General features: G+C 40.7%; 1 protein-coding gene across 9 annotated transcripts in view; it reads right to left on the bottom strand.

The window, feature by feature from the left end:
* asic4a (acid-sensing (proton-gated) ion channel family member 4a) overlaps positions 1-22,691 on the bottom strand; it is a 186,489-nt gene that overhangs the window by 93,877 nt on the left and 69,921 nt on the right. For 5 of the 9 annotated variants that reach the window (XM_061842114.1, XM_061842113.1, XM_061842110.1 and 2 more), the window contains one exon: positions 8,892-9,218. The exons of 1 other annotated variant lie outside the window; for it this stretch is intronic. In XM_061842114.1, the coding sequence (XP_061698098.1) occupies positions 8,892-9,218 (327 nt within the window). Of the gene's footprint in view, positions 1-8,891; positions 9,554-22,691 lie in introns of those variants that run through there. 3 more of the 9 variants (XR_009798193.1, XM_061842108.1, XM_061842109.1) reach the window with 1 other exon arrangement.

Below are 22,691 nucleotides of genomic sequence, written 5' to 3'. Positions count from 1 at the left end.
GTACGTTTGGAATCGCACAAAATATCACACCTGTCACGACAATTTAATATTTGGGCCACATGGAGTTCAAAAGCCGTTGGCGTTATCTGTAGCCGGCACTAATGCTCGCAGAAAGGCTCATAGAGACAGAAAAGGATGTTGGGATTAATTAGTGAGAAGCCAAGTTGATGTTATGACATTAGACATAAGTCAGAATAAACGCCAAATGTCCCGTCGAGCAGACAGACACAAGACTCCTGTTGGGACGACATTCATATACTAACCATGATGTGTACGTCTCACATTCTTTTGTTGTGGGAAATGCACGGCACACAATCAGGAGGAAAAACAAATGTCTGCTTGGTTCACCACCCAATACAAAAACGTTAACCTAAACCGCAAACATGAGGGTCAAAAAATGGTGACAGGATGCCAAAAAACACAACAGTATCACTGCAATTGTAAGTCTGCTACCCAAAACCACATTTCTGGCGTAGTAGCGAGGATGACCTATGAGAGGCAGCATGGTGCCATAAGCCTTCTACAAAGAACAACAAATAGAAGATTTAGTGGAGTCACTGGCGAAAGGACTATTAAGATTAACATTTATTATGTAGCATTTAACGAGCAGATCGGGGAGGCTGGGGGAGGGGCTCACTTAACACACCCCAAACCACAAGATAATCAGTAAGGATAATCTTTTCGAGACATCTGATAATCAGGACTGTGCGAAATTTGACTGGAAGTGGGAGAAGGTTTGAATTTGTCCTCATTATCTATCAGATTGTGTTCACCCTGCTTAATCAGAATTTCTGTTTTTACGTGATTCATTTCTTTTAACTACCTGTTTTTATTCCAGAGAAATTCTACTAAGTATAGGTATCAATCAAACAGTCGGCGAGAAGAGTGTGCCAGTGTTCCGGGTCAAACCTGGTTCAGACATCCCCTTCTCGAAGAGAAAAACATCCCGGTTGTTTCAGTTATATTTTTAAATTACATCAAAGCATTTTTCTCTTGTCGTGTGTTCAATCCTCAAAAGAAAATAGTTTGATGTTGGTGTCCTCGGGTACTCTGTATTTTATGATATATAATTTAACATTTTTTTCCCCAACATCCCAGCAACAGTGCATGGATTCACCAATTTAATGGTCACAATTGTACTTTTTTTTTTTAATCTGTCATTCTAAAAGTACTCCATAGTTTAAAAAAATAATAATTTTTTGTTAAAGAATAATACAAAAATTCTCACCAAAATGTTAAGAATCAACAATTGGCAATGACATTTCAGAAATGCAGACAGCTGTTAGTTAAACATTGTTGTTCAACATAAAACGCCTAAAGTTTGATTAAATATATTTAGTTTACTTGTATTCAGTGGAATCATTGTGTGCGCAGGCACCTGCATACGCCGTCTCGTGCAAAGTAATTAAAACGTAGAAGTAAAGGAAAATGAGGCGGCATGGACTCATTATGTGGTGGTCGTAGCCTAAAAGCAAGCTTGGTTAATTTTTCAGGGGAATTTCCGCTAATGCTTTCGAGACTGAGAAACAGGACAAAAAAGGGCACACTTAAGCTGACAGCTAAGAGGGAAAGTCTATTTAGCCAAAGGCTTACAGAGTGACAATTATCTCGACAATGACAGCTGCTTATCATTGTTACGGCAAAGAAAAGAACTGGAGTTCTTCATTAAATGATTTGGAATGTTTCTGGAAAAGCAATATTTGTGGGACTTTTCGTGCAGTAATCCTCATATTCATGGCTGTTCATTGTCAGAGGCCCTCACGGAACTGTTTCAGCGTGAGGGCGATGGTGCAAGATCTACCAAATAACCCTTCATAACTGTAAGTCACTCAGCCAAACAATTCTGTCAAATATTTGAAACACACTAAGAGTAGATGTGGACAATACCTGAACGGATGATATCATCAAATATTTAATCGCTGACTCACGTTTTTAGTCGTGGAACATTTCAAGCTTCGTCCGGCCATGTAAAAAAACCGAGCTGTATTTGATCATTTTTGCCCTGTTTGGATCAATGCCAGCGGAAGCCCGATTGTCAAAAAAATACCAGAAGAAGCAACCGCAGTGTTGTTATTGGATAAACTGTCAGTTAACGTCTCCTATTTCTTTTTCTGCTGGCCTGCTGTTCTTTCTTCTTTGCATTTTCCATCAGTCTGGATCCCCTGCTGCACCATGCTTGGGTGGAGGAAACTCGCAATCGATGGTGGAAATATCATTAAGTGTGTAGTGTCGTCGTCTTCTTTTCCTTTCGGCTTGTCCCATTAGGGGTCGCCACAGCTTGTCATCTTTTTCCATCTAAGCTCATTTCGTGCATCTTCCTCTCTAACACCCACTGTCCTCATGTCCTCCCTCACAACATCCATCAACCTTTTCTTTGGTCTTCCTCTCGCTCTTTTGCCTGGGAGCTCCATCCTCAGCACCCTTCTACCAACATACTCACTCTCTCGCCTCTGGACATGTCCAAACCATCGAAGTCTGCTCTCTCTCACCTTGTCTCCAAAACATCCAACTTTGGCTGTCCATCAATGAGCTCATTTCTAATTTTATCCAACCTGTTTACTCCTAGCGAGAACCTCAGCATCTTCATTTCTGTTTTGCTTCCTGTTGTTTCTTCAGTGCCACTGTCTCTAATCCGTCCATCATGGCCGGCCTCACTACTGTTTTATAAACTTTGCCCATCATCCTAGCGAAGACTCTTCTGTCACATAGAACACCAGACACCTTCCACCAACTGTTCCATCCCGCTTGTACCCGTTTCTTCACTTCCTTACCAAATTCACCAAGCATTTGAAGTCGTCCAGCCTCGCTATCTCTTCTTCCTGGAGCTTCACATTTCCTCCTCCTCTCATTAACGCACATATATTCTGTTTTACTTATCTCTCTTATATCTATATCTTATATCTCATATTACCAAAACATTTCAGGTCCCTATGAGCAGGATAAAGTGCATATTGATCAATACCACATACGCGCTGAAATAAACAGACATTTTTTTTTTTTTTTTTTGCTGGGAGAAAATTTGTCACTATTGCTCGCAGCATTAACCGATGCGGCCGAGACTGGAACCGATGCAGCAAAACCGAAGCATGGGATAATTAGTCACTCTTGTGCTCAGGGTAAGAAGGCCTGGGAAAGCGACGTGACTGAAGGACGTATCGATCCTTCGGAAAGGGAGCGGCGCAGCATCAGGAGTCGTGATCAATCTTGTAAGGCAACTCTCAATCTGTGAGGAAACCTGGGTGGGTGTGTTAGTATGGGGAAACGTTCTCTCTACCAATGTACCTTTGTGTGTGCATGCATTTGTGATGTGTGCAGGAGCAGGCACATTAACACTCCCAACAGCCTGGTGTATGACTTGTCAGAAAGAGACAAATGTCTGTGTGACTAAAAGACTCCCAGGGGTTAGAAGGGGGAGGGGGAAGCTGTGGTGAGCTCGGGGAGGCTTTGCAGTACCACATCATCGGAAGCCTTTATCGTTCTCGAGCCTCACACACTCCTCATACCACTAAAAGCTTCAAGACGAGGAACTGTGAGAGGTTTTAAAAATTACATCAAGGTGCCACGGAAAATGGCGAGCCTCCACAAATACCAAGCGTTTGCATATCGGTGCGATCGTATCACAGGTGGTCTTCATCTGATAAGACAGGGGAGATGCATATCAGCAGGAGCGGTAATTCATCTTTCTGTGATACAGCGGAGCGGCAGGGGGAAGTGCAGAGGCTTAGGTGGAAGTTGCACAACCGGCAGTCCTCCTTTAAATCCATGTTGTTCACTTATTATACAAAGGGAGCAGGTTATGGCCTGGGTAATGTTTGTCTAGCTTAATACACGAGGCTTGGGCTGGAGGGTGGAGTGTACGGCGGGGAAAGACGAACCCATTTAGTTTTAGAGCCTCGCAGCAAGGAGGTGATGTTTCAATTGTTGTTTGTTAGTTGGCGAGATGAACCCAAGCCCAATTCTTTGTCCGCACTAAACTTAGGTATTGGCAGGAGGTTTCTTTGTCAGTTTTTCCATGTCACAAACTAGAAGTGTTTGGTCTCGGTGGAGGTCTGCGGTTTACTTCGTGTCAGTCATTCTAAATTGTGATTTTCGTTCCTTTTTTCCCCCCAGAATTATACAAAAACTTCAGAACACATTGAAGATTGTATTGAGATCTGTCACATCGAAATATGAAGTGGAATCTATTACTTTCGAGACCAAATTAAAGGTTTTTCTTTTACAGATTCTTACGTTTTTTTCTGATTAGCTAACATGGTTTGACAAAAAGAATAGAATTGATCATAATTTTTTATAGAGAAGGTCTGGAAAGAACTTGGATCCAAGAATTTATATTAACTTTTGTTGTTAGTGTGTTGGTACTGGTGCTGGACGGTTGCGATACGTTTTCAGAAAACATTATAATCCACATTACCATGACAATAAATACTGTTTACATGATATTGACTGTGGGACTGTAGTAGCCTGGTGCCTGTTCCCACTGGTTTTGATGTGAAATAGTTTCAATGTCACGGCCTGGTTTTGCTTGATTTGTGACAAGTGAAGCATGTGTCACAACACTATATTTTATTTTCTACTATTTTTAACCAATGTGGTATATTCAACGTGGTGAGATTCCCATTTATCACTTTACCTTCCTTGAGATGTCATGCTACATCATTTGTCTTGTGTCCCAAAGCCCGGTACACTGGGACACTGCATTTGTTATTATTTCCTCCATTTACTAAATGTCAGTGACGCTGCCAAAATGTCTCCTTGTGTTGCAGAATAAAAATTTGCCCGGACGTCTTATTGAATGCGCCATCTTTCATTACAGGATGCTCAATTGAAATTTTTTTCTAGGCATGTTTGCCATCGTACTACCAAGTGACATGGCATGGCGACTTGTCGGCGTGCCCCGTTAACGTACTGTATATGATGAACAAGTTGGTGAACGGCACAACAAAGTAAATCTACTTGGCATTAACAGATATTTTCATGTCTGTGTGAATAAAACATAATTGCACAAAAATGGTGCCAATTTGTTCCGTGTATAAACTGATGAGGAAATGTGAGAAAGAAACCTGTAAACATATTGCGCGTGTGTGTGTAATGTTTGCTTGTGTCTTGCAGGATATATTATTGTTGCCTCCAGGGTTGAAATGCGGCTCACATGAAGTTACATATTAAGCTGCAAGGACACACACACACCCATGCACGTACACACACAGACGAGCAGCAGTGTAACTGTAGACGCCTTATTTACAGGCCATTGGTGACTGAACCAGTCCAGATAGCCAGTCACTTTCACACTCTCACCCTGTTTATGCACGTGTGTGTGTGTTGTGATATGCGTTGAACCCACGCTTTCCAGCACATGCACTTTTTGCACCAGTCTTAACATTATCGCTAGCTACTCAGAATCATGTGTTTGTGTGTACTTGTGTTAGGCTGGATAATCTCAGTTAATTAATTAGAGAAAAATAATGTAGTCTGGACATTCAAACTAACCGGATTGCTCTGTCTGTGGTTAAATCCACATCACAGAAATTACGGACCAAATTCTTGGACGGTGGAGCAACTGTTTGGCGTCTCCACAGTTCTGAGGACTGGGGTTCAAATCCCTGCCCTGCCTGTGTGGTGTTTGCATGTTCACCCCGTGCTTGCGTGGGTTTTCTCAGAGAACTCCAGTTTCCTCCCACATCCCAAAAACATGCAACATTAATTGGACACTATAAATTGCCCCCTACATGTGATTGTGAGTGAGACTGTTGTTTGTCTCTCTGTGGCCTGTAATTGGCTGTCAACGAGGTCAGGGTATAGAACGCCTCCCGCCCGGTGAGAGCTGGGATAGGGTCCAGCACTCTCCGCCACCCTTGTGAGGATAAGTGGCTCAGAAAATGGACAGATGGATATACAGCGAGGTTAGGTCAAGATATGAAAGAGTGGAAACTTAGTTTAAAGGACAAGTAATAGGCATATCTAAATCAAAAACACTGGTTGCTCTATTCAAATAAAATACAAGGAAAAAGAAAACCTCTAATTCATGACATTGTTTTCGAGGTCATTAGCCATTACTTTGTCAGGGAAAATGTGGTTAAAAACCCGTGAGTGCTTCACTCTGGAGCTAAGACGACATCCCGCAGCTCCAAATAGGTACAATTTTGCACAATTGATAAAATGCTCCACTATACAATGCCTGCTTTAGAGTTTTATAAATAACGAGAAATTTAGTCCGTGGAACACAAACATGGTGTGTATAATGGTGTCCAATGGTGTGTACTTGGAGGGAGGTTCGCACTCTTACCATTATGAAAAATAGATTCCATACGATGAAATATCCAATTATCTTATGCAACAACATATTACGAGACTAGCAGAATGTTTACTTCATGCAGAGAGCAGCGCAAATGCAAACTCATATTTGAAGAGATTACGTCACAAGCTACCTCTTAGCTGTTTAGTTAGCTCCATCAATATATGCAGAAGGAATATGTCCTTGCTGAGAGCAAAATCTAATAATGCATCAGCAAACACAACTAGGAGTCAGAGCAAACCTATCAAAAGTGCTGTCCAGGAAAAAAAAAAAAAGAAAAAGCCAAAGGGCTTGCAGCTGATCTTTCTGACAGCTCCACACAATAGATTTACAATTAAGCTGTGGTCCAGTTGAAGAAAATGATTATTACAATTTATTCATGACTTGTTGAATCAGATTTATCTCGTGTGATTAAACCAAGTCAACAATGTAATCTGTAATTAAAAAGAAGACGTTATTGCCTGGATTAAATAACCACAATGTAGACAAAGGGTAAAAATGCATACATTTCAGCATGGTAATATTTTTCCATCCATAAATGGAGCAGCCAGGCAAATGTTTGCAGACTGTGAGATGCTTGCTGATATACACCTTTTGAATGGATGGAGACTGATGCTTTTCTATCATTAATAATTCATTTAAAAATGGAAGGTAAACATACATTCATTATTTCTAAAACTAAAATATTTAAATAAACATAAGCACAACACAGAAGCAGTCATAAGTCATACAAATCTCAAATATGGGTTGTTTACAGATGAGTTAAAGTGCCGGGGAAAAATTACAATTGGATTTTGTCATGAAATGTCCCCCACAAGCATTGTGTCCACGGTGGTTATTGCCAAAATGGAACATCTGGCGTTCCCATAATGATCAATAGGGAGAAAACACATTACAACCAACCAATCTGTGAAGTGGTTCCCCACCAGCGCAGAAGTAATGGCTGAGGTACGTAGCGTTTGTACATGTTTGGATATGATTAATCGGGCATCTTCACTAATAATGGCTTTCTTATATTTCTGGGGTGACAGTATAATAAATGCTATCCAAGCTGCTTTTTTTTTTTTTTTTCTTTCTATTCCCAAGCAAACATGTTCATGCGCTTTCTGCCCTGGCCATCCCCACTTTAACACTTCAGCCATGTTCCCAAGTCCGAACGGGGATTAAGTGATTTGTCAGGCGTGGAGGCAGCAAGTAGCCTGTAACAAATCTAAGTGACAGCCTCTGAAAATGCAGATACACTCGATCACAAGGCTGACAGAGAGGAACAAGCAGCTTAGGGACCCGATGAAGTCACCCAGAGTCCAAAAAGTGCAAATAGATGCTTCACTGACTGACATCTGACTGACATTTACTACATGACACGTTTGTCGCTGAAATATAAGTGGGAAGGATACTGCTTCTGGTGCAACATCAAAATTTCAAGCCACATTGTCACTACAAACTACTTTTCCTCCCTTATGAGGCAACAAATGTACTTTTGTCAGTCAGTGCAACTAAAACATGCAGAAGCACAACTATCTGCGACGTTCGATAATCCACATGTATAAAATGTAAGTGAATAAATAAGAGGAAGGAAAACAATGAATTATTTACTGTAATATGATCAATATATTAAAGCCAATGCGTGCTGATTTTGCCGTGTTAATGTTGATCACACACCATAATGACTTCACATGGGCGTTATCAACAATGAAGCAATTGCGTAGTCTGAAAAGATGGGGGAATCCATATCCTACGAGGAGAGTGACTTTAATAACTTCTGTCTGAAACAACAAGAATCCCTCGCCCTCTCTCTCGCTCTCTCTAACACACACAAACACTCACTCCTGCCCATCCGCATGGAGACTGTTTCATCCCTTTTAGTCAATCTGGCTAATGCAAAAATCATGTATATCTGTCTTTAAATATTTAAACTCAACAGCAGCCCGATAGAAATATAACGAAGAAGCATTACGCTCCACTCAAAAGGGAGCCAGAGCGCAACGGAGGGAGGAAAACACCAGACAAGGCTATTTTTGACGATGATTTTGTTTGCCGTGCACTCTCGGCGCATGAAGTTTGAGAGAGCATCAGAGAAAGGTTTGCTGGGGGAAAGTACGACTCTTCCACGTATGGTAGCTTTTCGTTTTGGTCTTTCGATAGCAGCCTCTGATATTTGTCACTGTCGACGGCGGGGAAACACTCAGCTGGAGTGGAAACACTGTTGCTGAGAGAGCCCAAACGCGGTTCTCTGATGGATCTCGAGTCATGAATCTTGCATGACGAAACGGATCATAGGGACCACTTACACCCTGGAGATGGCTACACAAACACACACAAGCGCGTACACGTCGTGCCTCTAAGTTTTCCTTTCTGTCAACTGGTTTTGTATGAACAAGATGAGACTTTCAAAACCTAAACTCCGACAATGTGTGCAATTAATACATATAATACATATATATACACACACACACACACACACACACACACATACATGCACACACGTAAAAAATACTGCATTCATCCACGAATATACTTTGAACAAGTTTAGATGACGCAGAGTGATGTAACGCGGTCCAAGAATGTTGGAGAACTTTGAAAAACTTTCCCCACTCACCACGGTGAAATCCTCAGCCGAGCAGTTCTGCCCGCTGAAGTTGCAGCTCATTAGCATCTCGTCCAGCTGATGTCCCGTCCTGTTGAAGATGTCCTGCATGTCAGGGGCAGGGTACATTAGATCGGTGGGCTTGTGACCGTCCCTGTTTTTGGGGGGCAGTCCCGTCAGGTTGGCCAGGTGGTAGATGTCGGCGTCGGTGAGCGCAGAGAAGCGGAAGCGGTTGATGTTGCAGATGGTCACGGCGGGGAAAACCATCTCCGGGGTCGCCTCTTCGTTCAGGGCTGTGACGTGGGGGTGCTCCAGGTAGGAAATGGCACACTTTGCCGCCTGGTAAACAAAGAGCGCCAGTGAAGTGAGGAAGGCAAGAGCCCACAGAGTCTGCCGGATACCGAGTCGTCCAGAGACAAAGATGTGATTAATCCCATGTAGGGAGCAGGAGTTTGCAAACCCGGCCAAATCCTTGGCCGGAGTTGCGCAGCTCTCCTCGATCAGACTCTCCTTGTCCCCATCCTGCTTGTTTTTCTGCTTCTCATCCTCCTCTGCAAACTTGATTTTGCAAACAAATTCGATAGGCATGGGGGCAGCCAGGTCTGCGTTTGTTTTTTTGTTTTTTTTATAGCAGCTATCAAGCCCCTGATCACCACCTCCTTTGACTTTCCTTAGCGTTTGTTCTCCAGGCAAGAAACAACTCCAGAAAGAAGAGAGAAATCGAGAAGAGTTTGCTGCTGCTGCTGCCGATGCTGCCTGCGCTCTGACTGATAGTGTTGCTGCTGCTGCCTCTACCACGGCTCCTGCTCCTGCTGCTGCTACGCTGCTTTGCTCTCAACACTAGTCTCACTACTTGATCAGCTCACACGCTCTAGCTTATCACGCGTAATACAGCTGTCAACAAAAAGAAGGAAAAAAAAAAGATAAATAAATAAACACCTTGAGCCAATGCAAGTAAATGCGGCACACTGAGTCGAGCTAAAATAAGAACAAAGCTCAATAATTTATAAGACGGTAGCGTGGTGATTATTTCCCCCTCAATGGCGCAAGTCGCAACTTGCGGTGGTCATCCATGTGATTCCGACAGACGACCCCTGCCTCACACACACGCAGCCTAATCAGCTTCTTCAGGTGGCTCGTCTACTTCAGATGACAAAAAAGAAAAGGTACTATAAAACTCCAAATATTCAATGCCGAAAATAAGATATTATTATATTATTATTATTATTATTATAAGATAAGATCTTCACTATATAAGATAAGATATTCACTGTATAAAAATACCACTGGACATGAAATGAAACAAAACTTTTCCTGTGTTCAAATTGGTTATCTTTCACAATAGTTGGCAGAAATTTTGGCTCAGTTCTCCTGACAAAGCCAGTATAACTGAGCTAAGTTTGTAGTTTTCAGACATTTTTCATTTCTTTCTTCAAAGTCTAAAGTGTATAAAGAGTAAGTTTACTATGCCTTTAAACAATTTGGGGAAAGCCAAATGATTATGTCATTTCTTCGGAAGCTTCTTATGGTCGATATTGACATTTGAATTAATAAGACAAAAACCTGTCGATGTACTTGAAATGTGCACATCTGAAAAAAAAAATTTTCATGTAACATCGCGACTGTGGTTAACCTGTTGACTGTGTCTAAAATGGAACTGAATAATAATAAGAATAATAATTTTAAAAATAGTCTTACATCATCTATGGAAGTTAATGCAAATGCAAGGTTCCTGCTCAAAAAGACAAAAATATTGATCAAGATCTGTCTGTCACAGCTTGAAGGCGGTAGAGGGGTCCATCATGAAAATAATGATCAAATGACACCTAATTGTCAACCCCTGATTCTACTCAAGATGTTGTAATAAGGTAGTAATCTGCCAATACATGATTTTTTTTCAACGTCTTATGCAGTTCATGTCCCAGTGCTGTTTATGGTCCCTTTTCCAAGATGGCAAACCAAATTATGCAAATATCAGGCACAGCGGCGAGAGCCTTAATGCACGCTATTTCCTTTTAGATGTTATTAGTCATGCGGGTCACATCACAGGGGGCTGGAACCGCAAGAGAGTAGTCCCATTTAAACATGAATTAAACCATTTCAACCACTGCTGGTGATTCTAGATCAGTCCTAGCGCACTTCAATGCAAAGATGTACCCTACTTTATTAGTATTTATAATATAGCATACGTTTATTTCAACACGATGCTTTTTTGCTCATTTGTTGTAAACATTTATTTCTTTTCTGAAAAATTTATATTTTGAAAAATAAATTGAAACATCCATTCATCCACTGATCCATTTTCTGTACACCTTATCGTCAAGGGCGTGCTGGAGCTTATTCCAGCTAAGTTCGGGCGAGAGGCGTGGCGCACTCCGAACTGGTCGCCGGCTAATCGCAATGTGGCAGGATTTTAAGGGCCGATCAGCGAGCATGCGCATAAAGTGGCCACACCCCATTCAGCAGAATTTGTATTTTGTGACTTTCAAAACGATAACATCTGTTGAATTTCTGTTACGTTGAGTGAACCAGAAAAAAATGTGTGATACAAAATGCACCATGCAGTGACTCCCGGAGACAAATTCCTTGGCCAATAAAGCTGATTCTGATGTATCCTTCTACTTTGCTGAAGAACCGGGAGCCAAACGACACATAATGAAGAGTGGACACATTATAAAAGTGATGTTAAGGTCAAAATAACTAAATAAATAAATTCTTTCAAAGAATCCAAGCTGCTAAAGAAATTGTAGAGCTACAATCCTTTTAACCTAACATGGATGTTTTTAAGAATGTGGGAGTAAACCAGACTACCCGGGGGAAAAAAAAAATACTCAAGCACAGGGAGAATATGCAAATTCTCAACATTATGCAACATTTAATTTAGCTATTCTTTAACATGTGGCTTGAGGAAATCCATGCACTACGAGTGATACATGAGCCACACCGAACAACAACGAAATTCACTGCTTGAGAGCATTTTAAGCCCAAAGCATGTTTTTTTTTTATCCAGTTTCCATGGGATCGTAAATTTGGCATATTAGTAGTACTCTTATTAGTATCAGTACTTTTTTTTAATTTGAATCTGGATCACTTTTTGCTGATGTTTAATTTTTCCATCCATTTTCTGTACTGCTTATTCTTAAGAGTGTGCTGGAGCCTGTCCCATCTATATCCGAGAGGTGGGGGTACACCCTGAACTGGTTGCCAGGTATTCACAGGGCACACAGAAACACACAACCATTCATACTCTCATTTAAACAGAAATTTAGAGTCACCGGTTAACAATTGACTGAGTATGCAAATTTTGTGGATGTGGGAGGAAACCAGAGTACCCGGAGAAAACCCACGGCGACATGGGGAGAACTCGACAAAAACTACCCAAACAACTTCATGTCCGATAAAAACGCCGTGATATTCTGGTGTGTTTTGGGACGTTGTACCGGGTGAGTTAAGTGTCTCTTCGTCTTTGCCTCTGGCAGCAGGCACAGGAGGTCTTGCCATCTATCACACAGAGCTTTATGTGGCCATTCCCAGAAGATGCTGGGCTTATTTACAGTCACACAGAAGGAACCAGTGCTCAGAGTACATGCCATGGCCGAAGATCAAATGGAAAAGGAAGGATACAGAAGGATACAGGCACATTGGACATATACAAAACCTGGAAGAATTAAGGAGGCACATTCTCCATGTGTCCGACTCAGTCTTGCTCAAACGGGGCCTTTTTGTAGTTCAAACCCAGATTTAATTAGATGAGTGGATGAAATGCTGCCAACCTTCAAGATCTTAGTGTCTGTCATTTTGTCCAACCATGTTTAAAGAAAAAAAAGGCATTAGGGGTTCTAAGAAACAGTGGTAATTTATCTTTAGGTTGAATGACAAATTCAGAAAAAAACTACACCTGGACACAAGTCTGCGTGAGAAGATCCCTTGGCAGGACCGACGAATGTAAAGACCCTGTGCCCACAAAACATCCCTGGTCGTGTTCTGAGGGACTGTGCAGCTGACCTCACAGATATCTACTTCCTGTGCAAGCTGAGAAGAGCCAGAGCCCCATGTGCTCGTTCTACAGAGGGACCATGGAGAGCAACCGTATCAACTGCATCACTGTGTGGTACACAGGCTGCACCGCATCTTGATGCAAGACTTTCCATCGCACAGTGAGTGAGGGCAGCTGAGAACATCATTGGAACCGCTCTACCCTCCCCACAGACCTCCCCACAGTGCTTTGTAATTTGTAAATGTCTTTATGCACCTTGGTACTCAGATTGTCATGTCTACAAGTATTTGCTATTTACCGATTTCATTTATACTTTTTGTCCTGTCTATACAACAGTTTTATTTAGCTTGAGGATAAGTGGCTTGGAAAATGGATGGATGGATATACTGATTATATATATATATATATTTTGTAGCACTGTAGGCCCTTGAGTACCATAATTTCAAACCTCTGTATGTGCTACACATATTGTACAATCCATAGTAAAATTACCTTGTATTTAGCAATTCAATGGGTGAGAAAGATTGTCTTTTGACACACACACACACACACACAACACACACACACACCACACACACACACCACACACACACACACCACACACACACACACCACACACACACGTTTCATTTCCAAACCAATATTTGGACAGGAAGTAGCTGAGAAGGTTTAGAAACTGCTCACTTCTACTTATCAGGTAATGAAATAAAAAAACATACAGTAAAATTGGAAGAAATGGTTGGATTATACCATCCCAACAAAAGTAGCTGATTATGATCTTGTTCAAAAAGCACTCGCCATTGGGCATGTGCGTTTAATTGTGAAGTGAAGCTCTCTTTTTTTTAAACTAGAAGGACTGCGCAGACATAGGCTTTGTATCACAAATAATTAATTACCATTTATCCATTTTCTATAACTCTTAGGGTCATGGGTGAGGTGGAACCAATCCCAGCAAATTTTGCAGGGCTAATAATTAGTATGTTTTATGATTCCAATTCTTTTAAAACATGCTTGTTTATTTATACATTTTTCTTTATAAAGACTATCAAGTTAAAATAATGAGCTCTTGAAAAAAAAAGTACCTGCCAGGGCTGATGTCTACTGTACGGACACGTGTTGGCTCGAGGAAGTCAAAATAAACAAAGAAAAGAGGAATACAAACTCAAAACACCCGTTGAAGTAAGTAAACAGAAAATTATGCCACCACCAACAGCCTCCAGGACTGAGAGAAAGAGAAATAAAACAGTAGACTTTCAGAAACACATGATCAAGAAACAAAACAATCATAAAGAAATTAATAACACACAACTCATTAATCACCAATTCCGCCAGGCTATGTAAACTTATGACCACAACTGTTCATATATGCAGTCATTTTTTCCATCACATCTAGGTGGCGGTGGCATATTGGAATGAAAGTGTTCCATTTGTTTATAACTTCTACATGATGACATATATTTATAAAATCCCCCCCCCATTTTACACTACACCCATATATAATGCGCACTACTGATTTTTTTTTTTTTTTTGGGTGGGGGTGCGTTATACATGAGAAATTGTTCTAATTTTAGCATTATTTTTGACCACTGCGACAGAGGATTCTCTGTTGTTTTACCATCATTTTTTTTTGGGACGAGTAAATCCCTCACCAAGTACTCATGATAAATAGCTGTGCACTACACTTGAAAAATATTAATATATTAGTGCAGCTGTGGCAGATCAACAATGCATTGAAATAAAACCTCCACTATGTACAAAATAATTGTCACTTGTTAGACAACCTCACTGAGCTCCAGCACAGGTGGCTGGACAAAGTGTCCAGAGAACAAGCCATTTACTTTTATATAGTCATCGATCCGTCCATGCTGTGATATGGTTGTAATAATTCTAAATGACTGCATTAAGATGATGCTGAAATGGAGTTTTGTATTTTCAGAATGTTTGTACACATGCCTCATTTTTAGATGGACGTGAGCTCCGAGGGAAAAAAAATTGCTTTGCACTCATTATAATTCAGTCAGAAAGGTGCAGCCACAAGATAGGCCTTCACCCTGATGTATTTGGCACACACCCACGATACATGCGGTACACAATCAGCACAACTTTTTGGGACTTTTTGTGTGGCTTCTATTTGACAAATATTAATGTGGAAGAAACAAATAATGACGGTGTAACGCAACAGAGGACGTTGCTGCCTCAGCACAACACATGCAAGTATCAGTGGTCAACAGAAAGCCCAGCTTTGTCCAGCCGAGGGAAATGTCAAATTAGCATAAAACCTACAAAATATTGTATTTCTTGTTGTTCTCTGCGCCCCGTGTTTGAAGGAATGCAGTTTTGTCGGCGGCAGAGCACAGGCTGATATTTGCTCCCCCCCCCCCCTTCAAGTAAACACCAAAGGTCACAGCTTCGTAAAAGGAACATTTAAATCGAGCTGTTCCCATTTAATGAAGAAATGCACTGAATGTTTCGAAGGCCTGCAGTGCAGAGCGAGCGTCGCAGCCGTACACGAATGTACTGTCGTGCGGTGTATGGGGTTCAGCCGCAAATTTTCCTGCGAAAGTCAAATTGAATGTGACTGCTTGATAAAAATGAGCTCATGAGCTTTCACAACAAAAACTACTTTTCTGGGTATGATGTGAGATCCAAATGGCCAGTGACCCGAAGAAAACCCACACAGGCGCAGGGAGGACATGCAAACTCCACACAAACAAGGCTGGATTTGAACCCGGGGTTCTCAGAACTGTGAGGGAGATATTCTAAACGGTGACCCACTGTGCCGCCGTTCCACAGTTATATTTAAGTGTATTTGTAATTTCAAATGTACCTGTGGTTATCCAAAGCTCGAGTGTAGCTGAAATGTACAAGTGCTGCCATTAAATAGGGCACTGTGAAACGCCAAGAAAAAAAAAATCCACTCTCCTTTATTTCTCATCATTTACTTTCTTTGCATTATTATTGCAACTATGCTGCCGGGGCAATCTGATTTCTTTTTGACAATCGCATCATGTTGTTTGTGGTTTAAAAAAATAAACAATACAGTACACGTTGCACCTCAAAACGTTCCTGATTAGACCACCAGAGGTAGCAGGATGTTGTTATGTGAGTGAGAGTCAATTGCCAGGTGTGTGGGTGTGTCACTGACTGGGATTTGTTGGTGATTATCCAGGTGAGTCGCGCTCGCCCACGTGTGTGGCAGGCCTTGGCAAACTCAAGTTTATATTTCTCCAGAAATATTCCCCATTATAGTTTGTTGACTTGTCACATCAATGCATGTGTCATACCTTAGTTTAATGCCTTTAAAGGGGCACATTTCAAACTCAAAATATTATGTCCTTCCATTATTTCACCCATGAAGTGCAGGACGATGATAACCCACACACTGTAGCAAGCTCTTCTTTTAAACTGTTACAGAAGTATGTACTGTTTCTCTGCGTCACTTATTTCACAGTGACTTCTATACTTCTAATAACTGCTAATGCACCATGTTAATCAGCACAAAGTTTTAGTCCCAGTTCCGTTTTCAATTGCGTTCATTCCTGTGCAGCACAGCATTTTTTCCATGCATTTATGCAAATCAAAGTTGGGACTAATGACACTTTCTGTATGGGTAAGCACAAATCTGTTATGGAAATGGAATGACATGGAAGACAAAATTACGGAAAGTGTTTGAATTTGGAGATCCCATTGAATCTGTTTTTCACAAAAATCGGAAATCATTAGAAATCATAGAGAAGGTGAAGGTGATTTGCCATCTTAAATGAATGTGAATGACTTCACATATGATTGGGGGGGGGGGGATCAGTGCTCTTCCAGTTTATGGTGTACCCAAGATGAAAAATAAGACACACCACACAAACTAACAATTTCAAGATCGTTCCACCCAAGCATGGCATCACCGGGCATCTACTGGAAAATACACCAAAAAGAAAGTTGTAGTAGAAGCAGACGAGCACAAATAGGAGAAGGTTCGCTCACTATTAGCTTATCTGGTAACTTCTCATCATTCTTATCGTGGTAAGCGACTTGTGAGACACGTTATCCAAAAACTCAATACAGACAATTGCTCCTTTATCTGCATGTTGCTCCCTAATTGGCTATCATTCAGTTTCATGCAACAGAGTAAGCCAAGAAGCAGATAAACTCGTAATTGTCACACACAGGATTAACAATGACTAATATTGAACAGGTTTAACATTTTCAATTGTCGTAGGGAAAAATAACCCACAGCAGAATAATCGCTCAAGATCATTTTTCCTAATCCAACTGATGATAAATGACTGAACGCAAGGCAGAAAAGAAATGTTCAAATTTGGTTTGATCGTTTGTATATGTGTACACTTCTTTACAAACAGCAAGCATATCATTGAGTTTTCAGTCAGCCCTTTTCTATGAAGCACATTTTGAAAGGACTCCATAAGTGGAAATGTGGTCCAGTCAGTCAAATCATTAGAAATATCAGAGGTAGGGTTAAAATTTTGTTTACAACAAATGTTCAAGCTGCAGGAGGGGCGCATGACTGCAGGTGTTGAGACAGAGGGATCAAAAGAAGCCATTGAATGTGGACACACACAGCGTTCAAATGGATGAGTGATGTTGAACTTAGCTGAATCCACTGAGTGCAAAGGAGAATTTGCAGACATCCAGTCACCACTTCATTTTTGACGGTAGAACATTTGTGTTTAACTGGCCCTTTCATCTCAATGAAAATGCTGGAATTACTGAGGAGGTATCATATCAGCTTGCTGAGATTGGACACGGTGTGGTTCAGTGGCTTAGCGCAGCTTCTGAGAGCATGAATTTTGCTACTATGCTCTAATAGCAGATGAAAGTTAGAGGATACACTTTCTAATGAGAGCTTTCATTATTATGGCTGTTCTAACTCCTGAAGGACCTTATGTGTATTCATTCTCTCTACATGTAAGAATACACAGCCCAAAGGGAAGAGAAAGCTTTCCAAGCTTGTGAAGTGGACTGAAGAATTGCCATGCTTTGCACATGAGTGCAAAGAGTAGGGTTCAATGAGTTTAGATTGCCCCAAGCGCCGTGTCTCTTCAAGTCAGCAAGCTGCTGTATGCAGCAAAGTCCCATTTTTGCTACTCATACACACCCCTCACTGTTAATACTTAGATTAGTTGAGGAAAGAAAAAAAAAAAAACACAATGAGTGGGACCCCAACGTCATTTGCAATCAGTGAGTGCCAAACTACGGAGTACGCCAGTTTCACGTGTCAAATCAGGGCTGAGGTTGGATTATTGTAACCCTTACTATGAATTGCATTCAAGCAAAAATAGACTCACTTTGTTGACACGAGTCACTAGCTTAACTTCACCATCAATGAATGAATAGATGGTTACCTTTAAACACACAATGGGCTACTGATACAGTTTGTTATGTACTCTGTTTCCACACTGAAGTCCCTGTCCATGTGTGAATTGTTGCAATTAGCCCAAACTGTCAGTCTCTTCAAAACTAGGTGGCAATGATGCTCCTTTCAGCTTGTTTAGCTTTTGGAGGGGTTAATAATTATTTAGAATAAAAAATAATTGTAAAATAATTTCTCGTTAGGCGGAACAGTGGTTAGATCCTTAGCATCACAGTTCTGAGGACCTGGGTTCAAATCCCTGCCCCACCTGTGTGGAGTTTGCATGTTCTCCCCGTGCCTGCATGAGTTTTCTCCGGGCACTCCGGTTTCCTCCCACATCCCAAAACATGCTTTAATTGGAGACTCTAAAAATTGCGCCTCGTTGTGATTGTGAGCGGAAATGTTGTTTGTCTCCATGTGCCCTGTGATTGGCTGGCAACCAGTTCAAGGTGTAACCTGCCCCCTGGCCGAAGAGAGCTGGGTTAGGCGCCAGCACTCCCGCGACCCTTGCGACAAACCTGCCAGTCTGATGAGATGAGTCATTGCTGCTCCTCCACCGTGACACTCAGCATAGGTGCAGCACAAGATTGTGTGGTAAGCCCCTTCCACTGCTCACGACTGAATACAATCTCATAATGCCTCCACCATGATTCAATTTGCAATAACACGAACATGGTGGGGATGATTATCAAAGGCAATTAGTCTGCCTAAATGTGCATACCCAACTATTTCATCTTGACCATTAAAAATACCAAAAAAAAAACAAAAAACAGTTAACCAGGAAAACGCAGGATGTCCATTTGTCACTAAACAAATGGGTGTCCAATTTTAACTTCCTTTGCACATCAAAAGACCTTACATGGTCTATGTAATACCACATTGGTGAAAAAGGCCAACTGCTGCCGTACCTCCTCAGATCGCACCGGAAGATAAATCGAACCCAGCGACTCCTGAGGTTATTCTAATGCTGCTTCATTGAGAGTGTCCTTAATCATAGCTTCCTGCTGTGGTTTGATAGCACCTCAGCAGCAGGCAAACAGTCCCTGTAGAGAATCATAAAACTGCACAACACAAGACAACAGCTACTGTATGTGCCATAAATGACATAAAAGGACTCTGTTCACCCTACCCATTACATGTTTGAAGTACTGCCCTTCAAGAAACAGAACTGATCCAACAGAATGCCGCATGGTTCAAAAACAGTTTTTTTTTTTAATGGAAAAAAAAAAAGCCATCCCCTTAAATTAAAAATAACCAAAAATGATCACCAAATGTGCAATAATTGTATGCAAGACGACGAGCATTTTTTTTCTTTGATGTACACTTTGGCACTGTCATGGAAATTATGAGGTGTAAGACGAAAATGCAAGACTAGAGACTAAAAAAAAACACTGCTTAATAAAAAGGCTGGGCTCAGTACGCAGGTAGGCGATCGATGAAGGCAATCATATACAAAAACGCAAGGCAAAAAGAAAAAGTCAATAATCAACCAGTGTCAAAGTTTATTATGTGTCATTGGTACCACAAGGAAAACTGGATCATGACACCAAGGTACAACAAATTGGTGACAAGACAGAATAAGATTAAATCCACGAAGTAATTAATGAAGCGCAAATTGAAGCATGATTGATTCCAGGCAAATGATGTCACTGATGACATGAATTGCCGTCGTTTCGTGAAATAGTTCACGTGTTGGCGCTATTAATGAACAGAGAACAGACCAGGACAAAAATACAAACAGGTAAAGGATCCCCAGAAATGTTGATGAGCGTTAGCTCGTCTTGTGAACGAAAAAACAGCACTTGTGACCCCCTAGCGACCAATTTCTATGACTATAAGGTCATCTTTTGTTGCAACTAAAAGTTACTTTTGCTACAACTACAAATGTATCTACAACTTCAAGTTACTTTAACACTATATTTACCTCTTCAGCCATAACTTACTTTTGTGCAAAACTTACTTCCATGCATCGCTAGAATAAAACAAATAAATGAGGTAATGGGGCTAATGAGGACAGGTGAAGAAGGCAACATCAGGAGCAAGTGAGCACAGGGAGGAAGGAAAGCTACACAGAAGTCAGATGAATACAAGAGGGCTGGAAATATTTTCTTAGTTCTTCCTTCAGTGTGTCTTGAGTCCAGTCTCGAGATGCAAATTAAGCTAGTCATACACTATGGAGTAGAATCAAATCTGTTCTAATGATAAACCCATCTTATTGACAAAACACAGGGAACCGGACACCACAACAATTTGGAACTACCAAATGTTTTTTTGTCAAGTGTGTTTTCACAAAACCTAAACAAGTAATTCTGTAATGAAACTAAAAGGGAGACATGTTTATACCAACCAGTGTTGCAATATTATTCATAATAGGTTGGAGGCTTTAATACAATCCTGGCTTGCTCTGCCACACAAAGAGAATGGAGCCTTCCTTAGTGTAGTTAATTCCATCTTTGTTTTCTCCGCTTTCCTATGTCAAAACGTCACGGGGTACCAAATATTGATCTCATGCTGAATTTTAAAAAGTTCACTCCTGTCAAAGGGCATCCAATAATAAACTTAAGAAAATAGCTTATATGGGGTTTTAAAGTGAAGGTCACCGCAGAAAAGCAAAAGCGAGGCAAATATGAATACCCTCACACAGATTGGACATTAACCACAATGATCTATGGCCAGAATATTAGATCTGCTAGGACTCCCTTTATTAAACATCAGCAGATCATTTTTTCTTGTAGCATACTACAGCTGAGGTTGTGTAGTAGGGTACGAAGTAATACCACAGCCATTTGGACAAACATTGTAACAATTCCCCGTAGACACTTTTATGCTGCCATTTCTGTGTGTCTACAAATAAGATAAAATGCATCCGTTTTGTTATTTACTGAGGTTAAAGAATTGCTAGTCGAAATACTGTAGGCAAATAATAACCAAGTGATTGCCTAAATGGTAAACTAACCTTCTAATTAAAAGTTGTGCTTAGTGCATTTAGTTTCCCATTGTTTTTCTATGGAAAATGGAAAAGAATGGGTAACCCTCTGTCATAATTTTCATTTGTTTGCATGAAAGTGGTCATTTGGATACTTGATCAACATATTTTGATGACATCAGTCTAAAATTGACATGGTATATCCATCCATTTTTGGTGTAACCACATTGGAAGATATTGAGTTAAAATCAGATGTTTAAAGTGTATGGAGTATCTCATTTCTAACGCAAATTATCTTATCTAGACGAAAATATATGTTCAACTGTACCATAAAATGCCTAACCTTTTTGATGTTTTTACCAAAAAGTGTTTATGAATTAAAGTCAGTGAACTTTGACCTAGTTTATGAAAAACGCGTGCGGCTGACCTCTGACCTCACTACAGATTAAACATTGGACTGCAGATAGTTTCTCATACAAGCACAGGCAGATCCATCCCGGTGTACAATGAACGTCCGGATGGTCGTGTGCCTATTTACTCAAGACAAGGCGTTTGCATAATTTTAAAACAAGACTGAAAACTTCGTATATACATTCAGGATATCGAAGCCTTTACTATTTATTAGTTTATGACTGACTAAACCAAACAGGAACTTCACAAATGCTTACCAGTCTGTTTCCAACATGAAGCATGTCCTGCTTCCTCCGTGCTTGGCACTTTCTTCATGGCCAGAAATTTCGTCTGCATTTGAATGTGTATGATGTCTAACTGGTTGAAATTGATAACCTTTAACGCCTTTATAAAGCTCGTATTCTTCGGCGTGTTCATGGGACCATTCAGAATAGTGTTCATCGCTCGAAATATCGGAAAATTCGTCGTCGTTCTTGCAATGTATTCCAATGCTCCCCCATTGTTGTCACCGGTTCTGACGTCACGTTCCTACTCAGCTGTTTCCGCGTCTTTTTCTTGCGAATCCAGTAAAGTGCGATCATTTTTTGCTGATAATCAAAAAATAAAAATGTTTCCTTCATAACGGACGTTCCATACACTTTAATAATGATTTAAAGGGTCCTGATTCCGATATCCTATTCCATGCGTATCTTTCCCCTTTTTGCAACTGTGACGAATGTCCAAATTGTGCCACCACACATCATAATGCAATCCTTACAACTCCTCCTCACCCCTCCACACTCCGTTAATAATGGTATGATATCCACAACCTTACACATTAAAACGAGTGGATCTGCATCTCTAAAAAAATATTAAGACGAGGAACGTTGCAGTAATGTAGTGCTGTATACAGTCGTCCTTACTATTATTATAACCCATGAAGTCTAAGTACCAAATGTGGAATATCTCATGGAGAAAATTAACCGCGACCAAGCGACCAAAAAAATAAAATAAAAAAATAAAAAATTCAAGAGAGAAATTCTGTTTGATGGAAAAGGGCAAATGATAATAATTTATGGACAGATGTAACAAAAAAAAAAGATTTTTAGCAATGCAAACGAACAGTATGTACAG

This window comes from Syngnathoides biaculeatus, chromosome 14 (assembly GCF_019802595.1).
Source record: "Syngnathoides biaculeatus isolate LvHL_M chromosome 14, ASM1980259v1, whole genome shotgun sequence".
NCBI classification, from domain to species: Eukaryota; Metazoa; Chordata; class Actinopteri; order Syngnathiformes; family Syngnathidae; genus Syngnathoides; species Syngnathoides biaculeatus.
The sequence above is the reverse complement of the archived record's forward strand: the minus strand, read 5'-3'. Positions and strand labels throughout refer to the sequence as shown.